At 44.3% G+C, this 14878-nt stretch overlaps 1 protein-coding gene across 1 annotated transcript in view; it reads right to left on the bottom strand.

Annotated features, from left to right (window-relative positions):
• The window catches only part of Grhl2 (grainyhead like transcription factor 2), a 177976-nt gene that overhangs the window by 49860 nt on the left and 113238 nt on the right, over positions 1-14878 (bottom strand). The window contains exon 8 of the mRNA XM_045143555.1: positions 2317-2475. Coding sequence (XP_044999490.1) covers positions 2317-2475 — 159 coding nt within the window. The remainder of the gene's footprint in view (positions 1-2316; positions 2476-14878) is intronic.

Here is a 14878-nt window from a genome sequence, read left to right as displayed (position 1 = left end):
GCGTGCCAGGGCTTCCAGCCTCTGCAAACGAACTCCAGACGCGTGCGCCCCCTTGTGCGTCTGGCTAACGTGGGTCCTGGGGAACTGAGCCTCGAACCGGGGTCCTTAGGCTTCACAGGCAAGAGCTTAACCACTAAGCCATCTCTCCAGCCCATGTTCCCGCTTTTTAAAAGCCCAATAGCTTAGCTACTTGGCATTGGTTATCCTGGGTTAATTTCTTCAAGTATGCACCACACCACTTAAACATGGGTTGATACCTCATGTTTTCCTGATTTATCATTTTTAGCTTTTGTTGCATTCCATTGCTTTGGGTGGGGTTTGACTCAAAGACTCCCATTGTATGAATACTGGACCATCATTAGCTTTCTTCTCAATGCTTTATCTCTCACATCTCTTTCTTCATCTTTTCTGCTTTTGGAAAATTATGCTATTTTCCAACTTGTGTTTTCTTAAGACTCTCTTTGCCCTATTATTCATCCACGGGCCGCTTCTTGCTTTGTCTTCTGAAAGAGTTTTGCCTTTCATTTCAAAATCCTTTCCTGGGCTCTGCTAAATTTCTTTCTGAAACACTGTATTTCAAAGCAGTTCATGGGTGAGCTCTTCAAGTTGTGAGTTATGGTAGCCATCATAACTCCTGTTCCCAGGATTTCACGGACCTCATTTTGAACACCTGTGTTATGGTATTCATTCATGGTCCACTGTCTGATCCAAATCTTGTCTTCTTAATGAGATGGTTTGGGGGAGGCTGGTGTTTCTGTTAGTAATTTGTAGGTGATGAGTGGGCCAGGTCCCTTCAGCTTCATGGTTCTCAGGCTCCCTCTTCTGGTGTGTTCACAAAATGATACAAAACCAGTCACACTTTCTAGCAACAGCCTAGTCTCTACCCACCTACATTTTTCTTTCAAACATTTCTTCCCGATTCACCTTTTTTGGTTGTATTTTTGTGTGTTTGTTTTGGTTTGGTTTTGGTTTTGGTTTTTCAAGGTAGGGTCTCACTGTGGCTCAGGCTGACCTGGAATTCACTATGTAGTCTCAGGGTGGCCTTGAACTCTTGGAGATCCTTCTACCTCTACCTCCCGAGTGCTGGGATTAAAGGTGTGTGCTACCACGCCTGGCTTGGTTTTTGTGAGGTAGGGTCTCACTTTGGTCCAGGCTGACCTGGAATTAACTATGTAGTTTCAGGGTGGCCTTGAGCTCACGGTGATCCTCACTACCTCTGCCTCCCGTGTGCTGGGATTAAAGGCGTGCGCCACCACGCCTGGCTCCTATTCACCTTTTTTTGTTTCTGCCTCAAGTCAACTTTATTTTGCTCTTAGTCCCGTGACCCCAACCCAGCAAGGTTTCTTGCTAGAAGAGAGCTTCACTTTGTAACTTCTCACAGAGGACAAAGCACTTCAAGATTCAGTGGGTCTGTGCTCAGCGGCACACTGGAGTCTGCAGAATTAGCACCCCCAGCCCAGGCTCACATGGTGAATGCCTTGGGCCCCTCCATAGGTTGTTGCTCTTTGGTTATCAAGTGACACTCTTACTTTTTTTCATACTGTCATCACTCAGCTCTCCGCAGACTTAGCCTCGTGAAGACCTCTTCTCACCTAATTATATGACTTTGAACTTGGCTATTTTAACTGCCCTGTCACTTTTATAGTGGGCTTCAGGAAGATTAGTAGGCTATATTCTTGAGTACATGAATACAAATCAATTTTATAGGTGTGAGTTCTATTCTGAAAAGCTCTAGTTCTTCTCCAAAAGGTACCAGACATCCCATCAAGTAATAACGGTCACATTGATATGTTCTGGGAGAGTATGTCTATAAAATTATAAACTTTATTAAATTATAAGTATCTATAAATAAAATCAAAATTATAAATCAGTTATTTCAGCCGTCTACTCACAGCATAGCACAGAAAAAAAGCTGGGCATGGTGGCGCATGCCTTTAATCCCAGCACTCGGGAGGCAGAGGTAGGAGGATCGCCATGAGTTCAAGGCCACCCTGAGACTACAGAGTTAATTCCAGGTCAGCCTGGACCAGAGTGAGACCCTACCTCGAAAAACCAAAAAAACAAACAACAAAAAAAAAACCCACTGCTGGAGAGATGGCTTAACAGTTAAAGCGCTTGCCTGTGAAGCCAAAGGACCTAAGTTCGATTCCCCAGTACCCACGTAAGCCACATGCACAAGGAGGTGCATGCATAGAAGTTAATGATAAAAGCGATCATCAGAAAACAACAATGAAAGACTGTGGCAAGACAGAAATGTTATTGAGTGTAATCTCTAATAACAAAGGTACCTCATGACAGACTGTCGTCTTTACTCACTTTGTCGCAGAAGACCTTGATCTGGCAATACGCTCTATGAATGGGTTTGTTGCTGCGATTATTATAACTGTATGTATCGATCTGAATCATCAGAGGAAGCCCTTTCACTCCTTTTTGGGAGGAGAAATCTGTACTCAAGCAATTCACGGTGATGAAAATCTGAAGGAACAAGAAGGAAGAGTAAGTTCACAATCACCATATAAAAGGTCTACAAAAAGAAAAGGACACAGGCTGGAGGGATGGCTTAGCGGTGAAGGCGTTTGCCTGCAAAGCCAAATGACCCAGGTTTGATTCTCCAGGACCCACTTTAGCCAGATGTACAAGGGGGTGCATATGTCTGGAGTTTGTTTACAGTGGCTGGAAGGCCCTGGCATGCCCGTTCTCTCATTCTCTCTCTATCTCTTGCTCTTCCAAATAAACAAATAAAAATAAAATATTTTTTTTAAAAAAGGACACGTGAGCTTAGGCTGGATGTTGAAAAGGTATTAGGACAACTGACAAATATTTTATAGTTTCACATAAAATCCTGTTGAACCCATAAAACATGTCGTATAATTTATAATTGCAAACTTGTAATACAGAGTTTTGCTAGAGATCTAATAACCAGCATGCATGTGGTCAGTGATAAAACTTGACTGTCTAAGGGTTCATGTGCAATGAATAAAGTTTGGTTCTCAGGCTCTCCGTCTGCAGCCCAGGCTGGTGTGGAACTCACTAGATAGCCCAGACTGACCTTGAACTTGTAGTGATCTTCTTGCCTGGGTCTCCCTAGTGCTGGAATTATGAGTATGAACCACCATGCCATGATAGAATGAATACATTTTAGCTCCTCTTCACATACACACAGAGAAACCGAAGGGAACTATATGAAGCAACAGAAATCCCTATCATAATATTCACATGTGTCCCATATCAGGTTGTATACTTTAAACATATATAACAAAAAGATAATTTTTTTTTTTTTTTTTTTTTGGTTTTTTGAGGTAGGATCTCACTCTAGCCCAGGCTGACCTGGAATTCACTATGGAGTCTCAGGGTGGCCTTGAACTCATGGCGAACCTCCTACCTCTGCCTCCCGAATGCTGGGATTAAAGGCGTGCGCCACCACGCCTGGCACAAAAAGATATTTTTAAACATGGTCTAACTATGGATACATTCATTCCACTCATTCATTCCTTTCATTTATTTGTTCATGAATTCAGTTCCTATCCCCACAGAAGCCCACAACAGATCCGTCACAATGTTGAATAATATTAATAATATTAGTAATAGAGTGAAACCCCAGGGAAAGACAAACAAGTATTCTGGTAATGACCAACACACAGTGGACAAGATTATCCCCAAAAGGAGGTACGGACAGGGGCCCCAGAAACACAGAACAGGGCCCTGGGCCTGGAGAAGACAGTGCAATATAAACCACACAGACGTTAAGCTTGAGCAGGGACCTCACAAAGTTGGAGGGATGGGAAAGAAAAAGAGCCAAGGGCCCGGTGAGAAGAGTCTGAACGACGAGAAGTGAGAAAGACTACGGTATCCATGCAGGGTGCTCTGCGGGGCACAAGCATCTTGCCCACAGCAGCCACAGAAATGCAACCTGCAGCTTTTAGATAGTTCCTAGGTGGCGGTGAATTTTTATTTAGCATTCATTCGCGCAGCAAATGTTTGCAAATGCCTTCCAAGTTCAGAGGCTGCGCTAACGCAAGCACACTTGGTATGGTTCCTGCAATTGCAGAAGACAGAGATGAGATGGGGTGAGAGATAAAATGAAGGCACTTGAAAGATTACAGTAACTTCATTGACCACTGATCTGTAGGGCAGAAAACAAGGTGGGGGTCTTTTTTTAAGAAGACTTGTTATCATTTATTGTTAGTGTTATGACTGACAATAGAGTCATCTTGGCCAGAATACATTAATGCAATTTTATGTCAGCAAACCAAAGGTGTGGTTTGCCAAGCTACAGAGTTGTGCCTAATTCTGGCCGCGTGTTTCACGTAGAGACCTTATCCTGGTTGGTTTTTTTCCACTCCCTCAAAAGTCTGCCAATATCTGGTGACTATTTCCTATGCTGTTAGGTTTCATGGTTGATTCACTGATTGAAACATACATCACTCCCTGTGAAGATATACTCTGCTAGGTAGGAAGCAATATTGATTGTGGTTTTACTGGCTCCAGGTCTGTACTAAGAGAGCTGGAGTGATAGATCATGACTGTTTACAAGGACCATGTAAGTAGACTAATCAACTGGATTTACTAAAATAATATGCTCCTTGGTAATCTACTCCAATAAACATGCTAACTCCTCCTTGGGGAGCTATAAAACTCAGTCACCCAATACGAAAGGTCTTTAAAGGACAAATAAGCTATAGTACCCTCCACTGGGAGACACTTAGACTCGGCACTCTTTTTTTCTTTTTTTCAGAGGATGCATAGTAGTTTTAATGATTAATTGAACAATTATTTTAACTGACCATTGTAATAACTGTGTTCTTAGGTGCCAAAATAAATTTGTACCTTTTTAAAAATTTTTTTGGTTTTGTTTTTATTTACTTATTTGAAAGTGACACAACCTGTGTACCAGATTCTTACCTAACAAGTCCTGAGGCAGCAATGGCTTTCCAAAGGGACCCTGAAGCTTAAGATAAAATTGTCTTTTTTTTTTTTTTTTTTTTTTTCTGGTAGGGTCTGAGCCCAAGTTGACCTGGTATTCCCTCTGTAGCCCTGGACTGGCGATCCCCCATCTCGCCTCCTGAGTGCTAGGATTAAAGGCATGTGCCACCAAAAAAAAAGAAAGAAAAAGAAAAGAAAGTGACAGACAAAGAGGCAAAGGGGAGAGAGAGAACGGGCGCGCCAGGGCCTCCAGCCACTGCAAACAAACTCCAGACGCGTGCGCCTCCTTGTGCATCTGGCTAACGTGGGTCCTGGGGAATCGAGCCTCGAACCGGGGTCCTTAGGCTTCACAGGCAAGCACTTAACCGCTAAGCCATCTCTCCAGCCCTCAGCACTCTTAATACACCAAAGCCCTCAGGCTGGAGGCATCCTGATCCCATAAAAGGGGAGGCATGAGAATCTGCCTCCTCTGCAGCTCGGTGTGGCCAGCTCCCGGTGTTGCCCTCACAGGCAGGACGTTGTAATGGGGTTGGCACCACTTTCCTTCTGCCTGGCTGCCTAACCCCATGGAGAGCAGTTTCCGTGCTGGGTGGCATCAACCATGGCCTTGTTGTGCTGCACTCAAAACCCAAATAGTTGAACTTTAACCAAAGAGCGGTGGTGAGGGTGGGCAGGCACAGAAGGACGTTTACTAAAACCTTGGCCTGGGAACTGATAAGAACTCATTTGTTTCGTCTTGCAAACCCAACCATGTCCCAGCGCCCTGAACAGCAGGCAAATGGGAGCAAATTCCTTAGAAGTTTATCTACAAAGCACTTGTGTGTAAACGGGTATTAGAGAGGCCTGAGGAAAAGGTCTGATTTCACCCACCGAATGTTCATCCAAATGTCAAGCACAGAAAGTTCTCCTTACCTTCAAGAGGTGCCTGACTATGGAAAGAACAGCTAAATGCCGTAAACAATTGATCTGTCTCCCAAGTTATTAATCCTATGCATGTGCAAATAATGTTCCACAACACTTTCAAAGGCTCAGTCACTTATTTTTCTATAATCTTAATAGCAAGCCTTTCTTTCTTAAAGAAAAATTAAATCAGGCGCATTCAGGCAAATAATAGACATAAAATCTATTTCTAACGGGCCCAAAGATTGATTCAGACAGGCTGGTTCTAAATGTACCATGAATTTTTCTAGAAATAGCAGTAGTTTCATGGTATGTGACATTTTTTAATAAAGTCATTTGTCTCATTATGAATAACGATTCTCTTTTTGTGGTTCCCACATAAAAAAGAGACTTTGCTGGGGTCTTTTTATTTTACTTTTTAATTTTTGTTTATTTTTATTTATTTGAGAGTGACAGACAGAGAAAGAGGCAGAGAGAGAGAGAGAAAATGGGCACGCCAGAGCCTTCAGCCACTGCAAACGAATTCCAGATGCATGCACCCCCTTTTGCATCTGGCTAATGTGGATCCTGGAGAATCAAACCTCGAACTGAGGTCCCTAGGCTTAATGGCAAGCACTTAACCACTAAGACATCTGTCCAGCCCGGGTCTTTTTATTTTAAACTTTATTTTTATTTTTATTTATTTAAGAGAAAGAAAGAGAGAATGGGCACGCCAGGGCCTCCAGCCACTGCAAACAAACTCCAGACACATGAACCACCTTGTGCACCTGACTTACATGGGTTCTGGAAAATAGAACCCAGCTGGCTCATTAGGCTTTGCAGGCAAGCACCTTAGCTGCTAAGCCATCTCTCCAGTCCCCGCTGAGGTCTTAATAACTCTCAATTGTGTGCTGTGCATGTAGAAAGATTTATTAAACTAAACACAAACTAATGAGATTTAGAACTGAAGCATTACCTGATTTGCAACTTCTGAAATTTACCCGATGCATTCCATTCAAATAAATGGTGCTGCCTTTGATTAATTTAGAAAGCAATTTGAGATTTAAAAAGAAATCATAACAGCAGAAGTATTTGTCTTCTTACGTGTTTATATTTTGTAATTTTATAATCTTTCCAATTAAGTGCTTAGAAAGCTACTTATTCCTTAATGACTGGGCCCTAAAGAACTCTTTCCCAAAAAATGACACATACACTACCCCCCACATTACAGGGACAAAGCATGCACTGAGCAATAAGAAATTTAACACTAGACCACATCGTCTCTCTCAACAGCATATAAACAGAAATGTGCGGCTGCTAATTCCTCCTCTCTGTTCTGTAGGTTCTTGCGTGTGGTGGTTTGATTCAGGTGTCTCCCATAAACATAGGTGTTCCAAATGCTAGGTTCCCAGCTGATGGAGATTTGGGAATTAACGCCTCCTGGAGCGAGTGTATTGTTGGGGGCGGGCTTATGGGTGTTATAGTCAGTTTCCCTGTGCCAGTGCTTGGCACACTCTCCTGTTGCTATTGTCCCCCTTATATTGGTCAGGGGGTGATGTCCACCCTCTGCTCATGCCATCATTTTCCCCTGCCATCGTGGAGCTTCCCCTCAAGTCTATAAGCCAAAATACCCTCCCCCCAAAAAATGCTCTAGGTCAGGTGATTTCTGCCAGCAATGCAAACCTGACTGCAACAGGAAAGTAGGTACCAGAGGAGTGAGGTCATTTGCCTCTAGACACCTGACTGGGAGGCTTTGGCCTTTTGGAGCTGACTGCAATGTTGGGGTTTCCAAACACCTTTTGACCACTTTCCTACATTTCATCATTTTTCTTCCGCTTTGATAATATTGCGCTTGGGTGCAAATGGAATACCAAATTGAGCCAGGTGAAACACTAAGGTGTTAGGAGGGGCAAATGGAAAAATACAAAGAAAATGGGAACCGTCAGGAGCTAAGGCATTTATGTTGTGCAGTGACTTGCCAACCACACAGCTAGGAAGTGTGCTCTTTCAGTGCCTGGCATTGCGCAGGAGGAGGCCCCCAAAATGACAGGACATGCAAGCTGCTCTTAGGGAGATGATTAGCTTGTGAGGCATCCCAAGTACTGTTAGCACTTAACAGTATTTGAACGTATCTTGTCATGTGTTATTTAGTGTTTAGTTGTCTGTCTGCTCCACAAGGCTGAAAGGGCCCTGTCAACCTCACGTCCACTCCACTCTGCCAGGCTCGGGTTAGACGCTCATCAAATATTTGTTCAGTGAGTCAAGGGAAAATAATGTCTTTTCCAAACATGAATTGCTCCCTTTATCCATGCTTCTGCTTTCATAAATAACTGCACCTCAGAGCTGTTACAAGTTTCAAAAGTTATCAAGTTAACACAGTGGAGTTAGCTGCTCTGACCTGGCTTAGCCTCTGAAAAAATATTATCCATCTATCTACCTGCCAAATGACATATCTACAAACATAAATTAAGTGCCAACTATATATTCAGCATGATTACCTATTTGCCTGTCTGTCTGTCTGTCTGTTTGCCTGCCTGCCTATCTAATGCATCTACCTCCGTCTCCACACATCCATCCAGCCTTTGGAAGATGCCACATGTAGATGCTGTGGGAAATGCAGACTATCTGAAATTGCAGGTCCTGCTCTCAAGGAAAAGGGTGCTGTGTATTCACGGCTCTACTCCCTGACGTGGAATGAACGTATGCACCTATGAATATAAATTTACCACGGAAGCTGCTCTCTCTACACTGAAGGTTGGCCTTCTCAGCAGTACCTGTGTGTAAGCAGAGAAACCTGGAGCAGAGCAGTGTGCTTTAGATCGCTAGGAGGCCTTGTTCAAACTCAGATCACAGGGCTCCACCCTCAAAGTTCCCAAGTCAGCAGGCCTGGAGTGGAGGGCCCATGTTTTTGCACTGCCCAAATGGATGCAGATCCTTTGTGCTGAGAAGCAAGCTTTAAAAAATCCACAGTAGCTTAGTGGTTAAGTGCTTGCCTGTGAAGCCTAAGGACCCCAGTTCGAGGCTCGATTCCCCAAGACCCATGTTAGCCAGATGCACAAGGGGGCGCACGCGTCTGGAGTTCGTTTGCAGGGGCTGGAAGCCCTGGCGCGCCCATTCTCTCTCTCTCAATCTCTCTCTCTGCCTCTTTCTCTCTGTCGCTCTCAAATAAGTAAATAAATAAAAACTTAAAAAAAAATCCACAGTAGGGTTGGAGAGATGGCTCAGTGATTAAGGTGCTTGCTTGCAAAGCCTAAGGACCTGGGTTTGATTCTCCAGTGCCCACATAGAGCCAGATGCACAAAGTGGCACATGCACCCGGAGTTTGTCCCTCTCCTGTTTCCTCTCTCCCTCTCTCTCTGTGAAATAAATAAATAAGATATTTTCTAAAATAAAATTAAAAAATCTTTAAAAAAAAAACAGTCTAAAGCCCTAGTTTCTCAGGCCATCTTCCGCTCTTTCTCTTCTTCACTTGTTGGGCTCCGTAGGCTCCTCCTTACTCAACACCCTTTCTTCTGTGGTTCCTTTTCCTCTGCGTCTTCTAAATTGACAGTCTAATTCCTCTCCTTGGCCGGCCTTCGGTCACCCTCCAACTTTCCACCCCAGTGTGACCCTCTCTCATTTGTTGACTCCAATCACCCCATCTGTACAAAATCTCTAAGTCTGTTCTCTTGAGCTCCGCAATTCCTTAATGACAGAACCTCTGTGACTTTGGACACCCCATCTCCCACTTGGCAAGTTTATCTTTCCAATTCGCACATGTCTAGACTCACCACACAGCACCTTCCTTGCATGCTCCCTGATGCCTCGTAAGGGGGAATGTTCTCCATACAAGCCAAAGTGTAGAAGTGAGAACATGTGTGCGGTGGGGACAGAAAGAAAGCAAATCTGGGTTTAAAAAGTCAGCGCGTTGGGCTGGAGAGATGGCTTAGCGGTTAAGGTGCTTGCCTGCAAAGCCAAAGGACCGGGTTCGATTCCCCAGGACCCACACTAGCCAGATGCACAAGGGGGTGCATGCATCTGGAGTTCACTTGCCGTGGCTGGAGGCCCTGGTGTGCCCATTCTCTCTCTCTCCCTCTTTCTCTGTCAAATAAATAAATAAAATATTTTTTAAAAATCAAAGAAATGATCCAAATGAAAGGCGTGCAGTACTAATCACATTATTCTTCCAGTCTGTCATTTCAATCTTTGGAATACAAAGCAGAAAAAAAAATAATTAAAAAATGGCATAGTAGGGCTGGAGAGATGGCTTAGTGGTTAAGCACTTGCCTGTGAAGCCTAAGGACCCAGGTTCAAGGCTCAATTCCCCAGGACCCATGTTAGCCAGATGCACAAGGGGGCGCACGCGTCTGGAAATCGTTTGCAGTGGCTGGAAGCCCTGGCGTGCCCACTCTCCTCTCTCTCTCTCTGCCTCTTTCTCTCTCTGTCTGTTGCTCTCAAATAAATAAATAAAAATGAACAAAAAAAATTTTTTTAAATGGCATAGTAGACAGGGTGTGGTGGTGCACACCATTAATTCCAGCACTCGAGAGGCAGAGGTAGGAGGATCACCATGAGTTGGAGGCCACCCTGAGACTACATAGTGAATTCCAGGTCAGCCTGGGCTAGAGCAAGACCCGACTTTGAAAGACTAAAAATTAAAAAATAAACAAACAAATAAAATAATAAATAGCATAGTGATGCACAGATGTGATCCCAGTACTTGGGAAGTGGAGGCAGGAGAATCAGGAGTTTAAGACAGACTACTGCACAGCCAAGTACAAGACCAGCCTAGAGCTACTGCTAAAGAATTCTCTTAGTGATAATGAAGATGTGGCACATTTACACAATGGAGTTCTACTCAGCAGTAAAGAAAAATGAAGTTATGAAATTTGCAGGAAAATGGATGGATCTGGAAAGGATTATACTAAGTGAGGTAACCAGGCCCAGAAAGCCAAGTGTCACATGTTCTCTCTCATATGTGAATCCTAGCAACAAATGATTAGGCTGCAGTGTGAGTAGGAAGAAAACTCAGGAGCAGAGGCCAGTAAGGTAGAAAGGAGATATAAAGGGAATAGAAAGGAAGTGGGGGGGGGCAGGGGTGACTTAAGAGAATAGTATTGTGTATATGTAAGTAGAAGACTAGATTAATGGGGGTGAAAAGGCCTAAGTGCGGTCAGGGAAAGAGACTGAATAAAAGTAAGATGGAGGAGAACTGATCAAAATCTAAGAGGATATAAATAAATCATATGGAAATCTACTTTTTTTGGACAATGGAACGAACACTCAGGAGCCATAGATTCTTACTAGAAAATTTTCAGTGAGTTGTTGGCCAGGGGTGTCCCTGATGTTCCCAAAACATTACAGGCTATTGCTGAGGTCCTTGGTTTAACTACCAGGAATAAGTTAGTAAAAACCTATTGTGGAAGACTCCACATACTTGGGCTGCAAGTCCACTGAGAAATCCTGCTGGAACTGAGCTGAAAACCTCCTCAATGTAGACCAGCTGACAGAAAGCTGGAAAAGGCCATGCTGCATGGAGTTCATGGGGGGAGAGAGCAATCACCAGTTAAGATACTCAACAGTGGACACTGCAAGCCTTATATTTGGCCAGCCAGACCAAATGAGCCAGTGGGTACAATAGTGGCATATCTGTTATGGGGGAAACCAACTGCCCTCTAATTGGACTGGAGGCCTGCTCCATGGGAGGGAATACATCCCTGATACTGAAAACCTACAACAGGGGTAGTCATGAGCCCTAGGGGTGTAATGTCTGCTGGTGTCTGGCTAAACGTATATACTGTGCTCATCAAACTGCCCAGTAAGCACTTCTCTTAATGTTCATACCCATGTATTAATGCTACTTTCACTTTTTCATTAGAGAACTTTCTCTTTTCAGATGGCAGTGACCTTGGGATGACTCAGAAGGCATCATGGTGCTCAGAAGAAGTGACAGAGGAGTCCTCAGTACTGAAATATCTCAATCACACCTTCCAAGGCTCAGGGTCTATTGTGGAAGAGATGGCAGAAAGAATATTAAGAGCCAAAGGAAGGGTAGGACTCCTTACAACGTGCTCCTCCAGACACAAAATGGCCTGGATATCCCTGACCTCACAGTGCCTGACACTACCTACACAAGACCATCGTAAGAGGAGGAAAAGATCAGGACATCAAAATAAAAGAGAGACTGATTGAGAGGGGGAGGGGATATGATGGAGAGTGGAGGTTCGAAGGGGAAAGTGGGGGGGGTGGGAGGGAATTGCCATGGGATATTATTTATAATCATAGAAGTTGTTAATTATAGAAAAAATTTAAAAAAGAATTCTCTTAGCATGTTACCTAGCCATCCGAGTCTCTGTCCCTTTCTACTGCCCATTACAATGCTTTACAGCCATACATCAGTCCCAGGCCTGACTCTAACATTCTTTGAGAGCAGGGCCTCTGCCTTCCTTACAGTTTGTGCATCTCTCCTGCCTGTACTAGCATCGCAGGTACAGTGGCATGAGGGCAACTGCCTCATTGTCAGAGAGGACGGAGGAGATATTCTGGCTACAGCTTCCCGCCATAAACCAGTACAAGCTTCAGAGGCAGAGAGCTCAGCTCCATCGGCAGAACCTATGCTGCCCTCAGGATGCTAGGTAGGACCCTCTATTGGACTTCAAACCCTTTGTTACTTAAATGGCAAAAACCACTATCTACTTGAAAATCGGAATAATAGCATAGCATATATAAAGTGCCTGCCAGAGCACCTGGTATGTAGTAATCATTGAACAAATATTAGTCATTTCGTGAAGCCCAAGTCCATAATCGAATTCTCTGTACAGTACACCGGCTCATACCTGCCAGATAGAGCCTTGTGTAGAATTCAGGTCAGAAACCCCGGATGCTCCACTAACAAAGCTCAAGCTTCTCGTATCTTCCGTGAGGTGCCTTCCCAACACTATTCCTTTAATATATGAATTCACTCCAACTTTACAGCTTTCCCTGCCATCCATTACCTTATAAAACTGGAACAAAGGCATGGCTTTGTTTAAGTTCAATACCAAAGACTCCAGCAAATGTTTGCCTTTCCCTTTTAAAGTTCTCTTGCCTGCACCGCGCCCCAACAAACACATAAAAATGCTATTTGCCCTGCTTTGTGATGTGTAATGCAATCTTTTGAGACCACCCCTCCCCAGAGTCTCCCAATCCTGTCTTTATTTTAAGGCCTATGAAATACGCCCTATACTATTCTAACCCCTCAGCAGATGAACTGTTTAAAGTCAGATCTAACAGGCAAAAATAAAAAATGGGGTGTACCTTTAATTTTATTTTTTATTTTTGAGAGGGAGGAAGTGGCAGAAGATAGAAAATGGGCGCACAAGGGCCTCTAGACACTGCAAACGAACTTCAGACACATGAACCACCTTGTGCATCTGGTTTACATGGGTCCTGGGGAATCTAACCTGGGTCCTTAGGAAACACAGGCAAGTTCCTTAACCACTAAGCCATCTCTCCAGCTGTAGGTATGTATCTTTTGAATTGGTTGCACCTCTAAATCTCACACCAACTTGTCTTAGGAGCTGAAGGAGCTCTAGGCAAAGACATCAGACCCCAAGAGGCTGTGGTGAGGTGTCAAGGTCACAAGCAGTCTTCTTTAGAACACCCTTTGACAGGGTCTCTGCCTGAAAATCTGTGTCTACACGTTTTCCCCTTCTCCCTCAGGGCTCAGCAATGGCGTGCAAGGAGAGAATGCTGCATCTAGCACCCCCTTTGGAAAGTGTGACTATGAAGATACCCCAAGATTAACATGCTAAAGTGCTGTGCTTGGCACACGGCAGGGACCCAGTCAAAAAGTCAATTAAACAAAGCTGGGCTTTGGTCGTGCTTGCCTGTATGTAGCCCCAGCACCCTGGAGGTGAAGACAAAGGACACAGGAAGTCACGGCCAGCCGGGGCTACATAAAACCCTGAGTTAAAAAAAAAAAAGATCAAACCAGGTGTGGTGGCGCACGCCTTTATTCCCAGCACTCGGGAGGCGGAGGCAGAGGCGGGAGGATCGGGAGGCAGAGGCGCAGTGACCTTGGGATGACTCAGAAGGCATCATGGTGCTCAGAAGTTGTGTGTTCAAGGCCACCCTGAGACTACATAGTGAATTCCAGGTCAGCCTGGGCTAGAGCAAGACCCTACCTTGAAAAACAAAAATGAACAAATAAACAACAAAAAAAGAGTAAATATTTAGACCAAATGGAACTCATAGTGATCCTCCCGCCCCTGCCTCCTGAGTGCTGGGATTAAAGGCGTGCACTGCCATGCCTGGCTACAAACTAGTTTTTTTCTTTTAATTTATTTATTTATTTATTTATTTGAGAGTGACAGACACAGAGAGAAAGACAGATGGAGGGAGAGAGAGAGAATGGGCGCGCCAGGGCTTCCAGCCTCTGCAAACGAACTCCAGACGCGTGCGCCCCCTTGTGCATCTGGCTAACATGGGACCTGGGGAACCGAGCCTCAAACCGGGATCCTTAGGCTTCACAGGCAAGCGCTTAACCACTAAGCCATCTCTCCAGCCCAACAAACTAGTTTTTTAATTAGCATAATCTTATCATTCACTTAAAGCAACTGCATAATTTGCAGCTTAAAAGAAGGTGAGAATAACGATGTTTTCTCCAATTTACTACTTTTTCATAGTAAAATGGAGCTAGGGCATAATCCTGCCATTTCCACCGAACTGTCTCAGCCTAATAGAGAGGCTATTATTATTCTGTCCAAAAGCAGCTCATGGAGCAAAAAGCTCAGCTTGGTTTGGTGACCAGTAGCTTCATGGTGAGAAGACAGAACCTGGAGGACAAGTGTCAACCCACAGAATGAGAAAGGAAGGAGGCCCGGATTTTAAAAGGCAAAGGGGAGCTGCCTCATAGAACAGTTTGGATTACATCTTTGAAAGCCAGCTGCAGTCACCAGTGACTCAGGCCACACCAAATGTATCCTTCAGTTCAGAGCGGCTGTAAAGCAGAACTTGGGCATTCGGGCAACTTCGCTGTCTTCCTGAAGGACGGATTTACAGACAGGGATGTAAAAAAAAAAGTACCATCACTGGTACCTTCCTTCCGGGCCAGCCC

Source organism: Jaculus jaculus, chromosome 2 (genome assembly GCF_020740685.1).
Source record: "Jaculus jaculus isolate mJacJac1 chromosome 2, mJacJac1.mat.Y.cur, whole genome shotgun sequence".
NCBI lineage: Eukaryota > Metazoa > Chordata > Mammalia > Rodentia > Dipodidae > Jaculus > Jaculus jaculus.
Note: the sequence above shows the minus strand (reverse complement) of the source record. Positions and strands in the feature narration are given on the sequence as shown.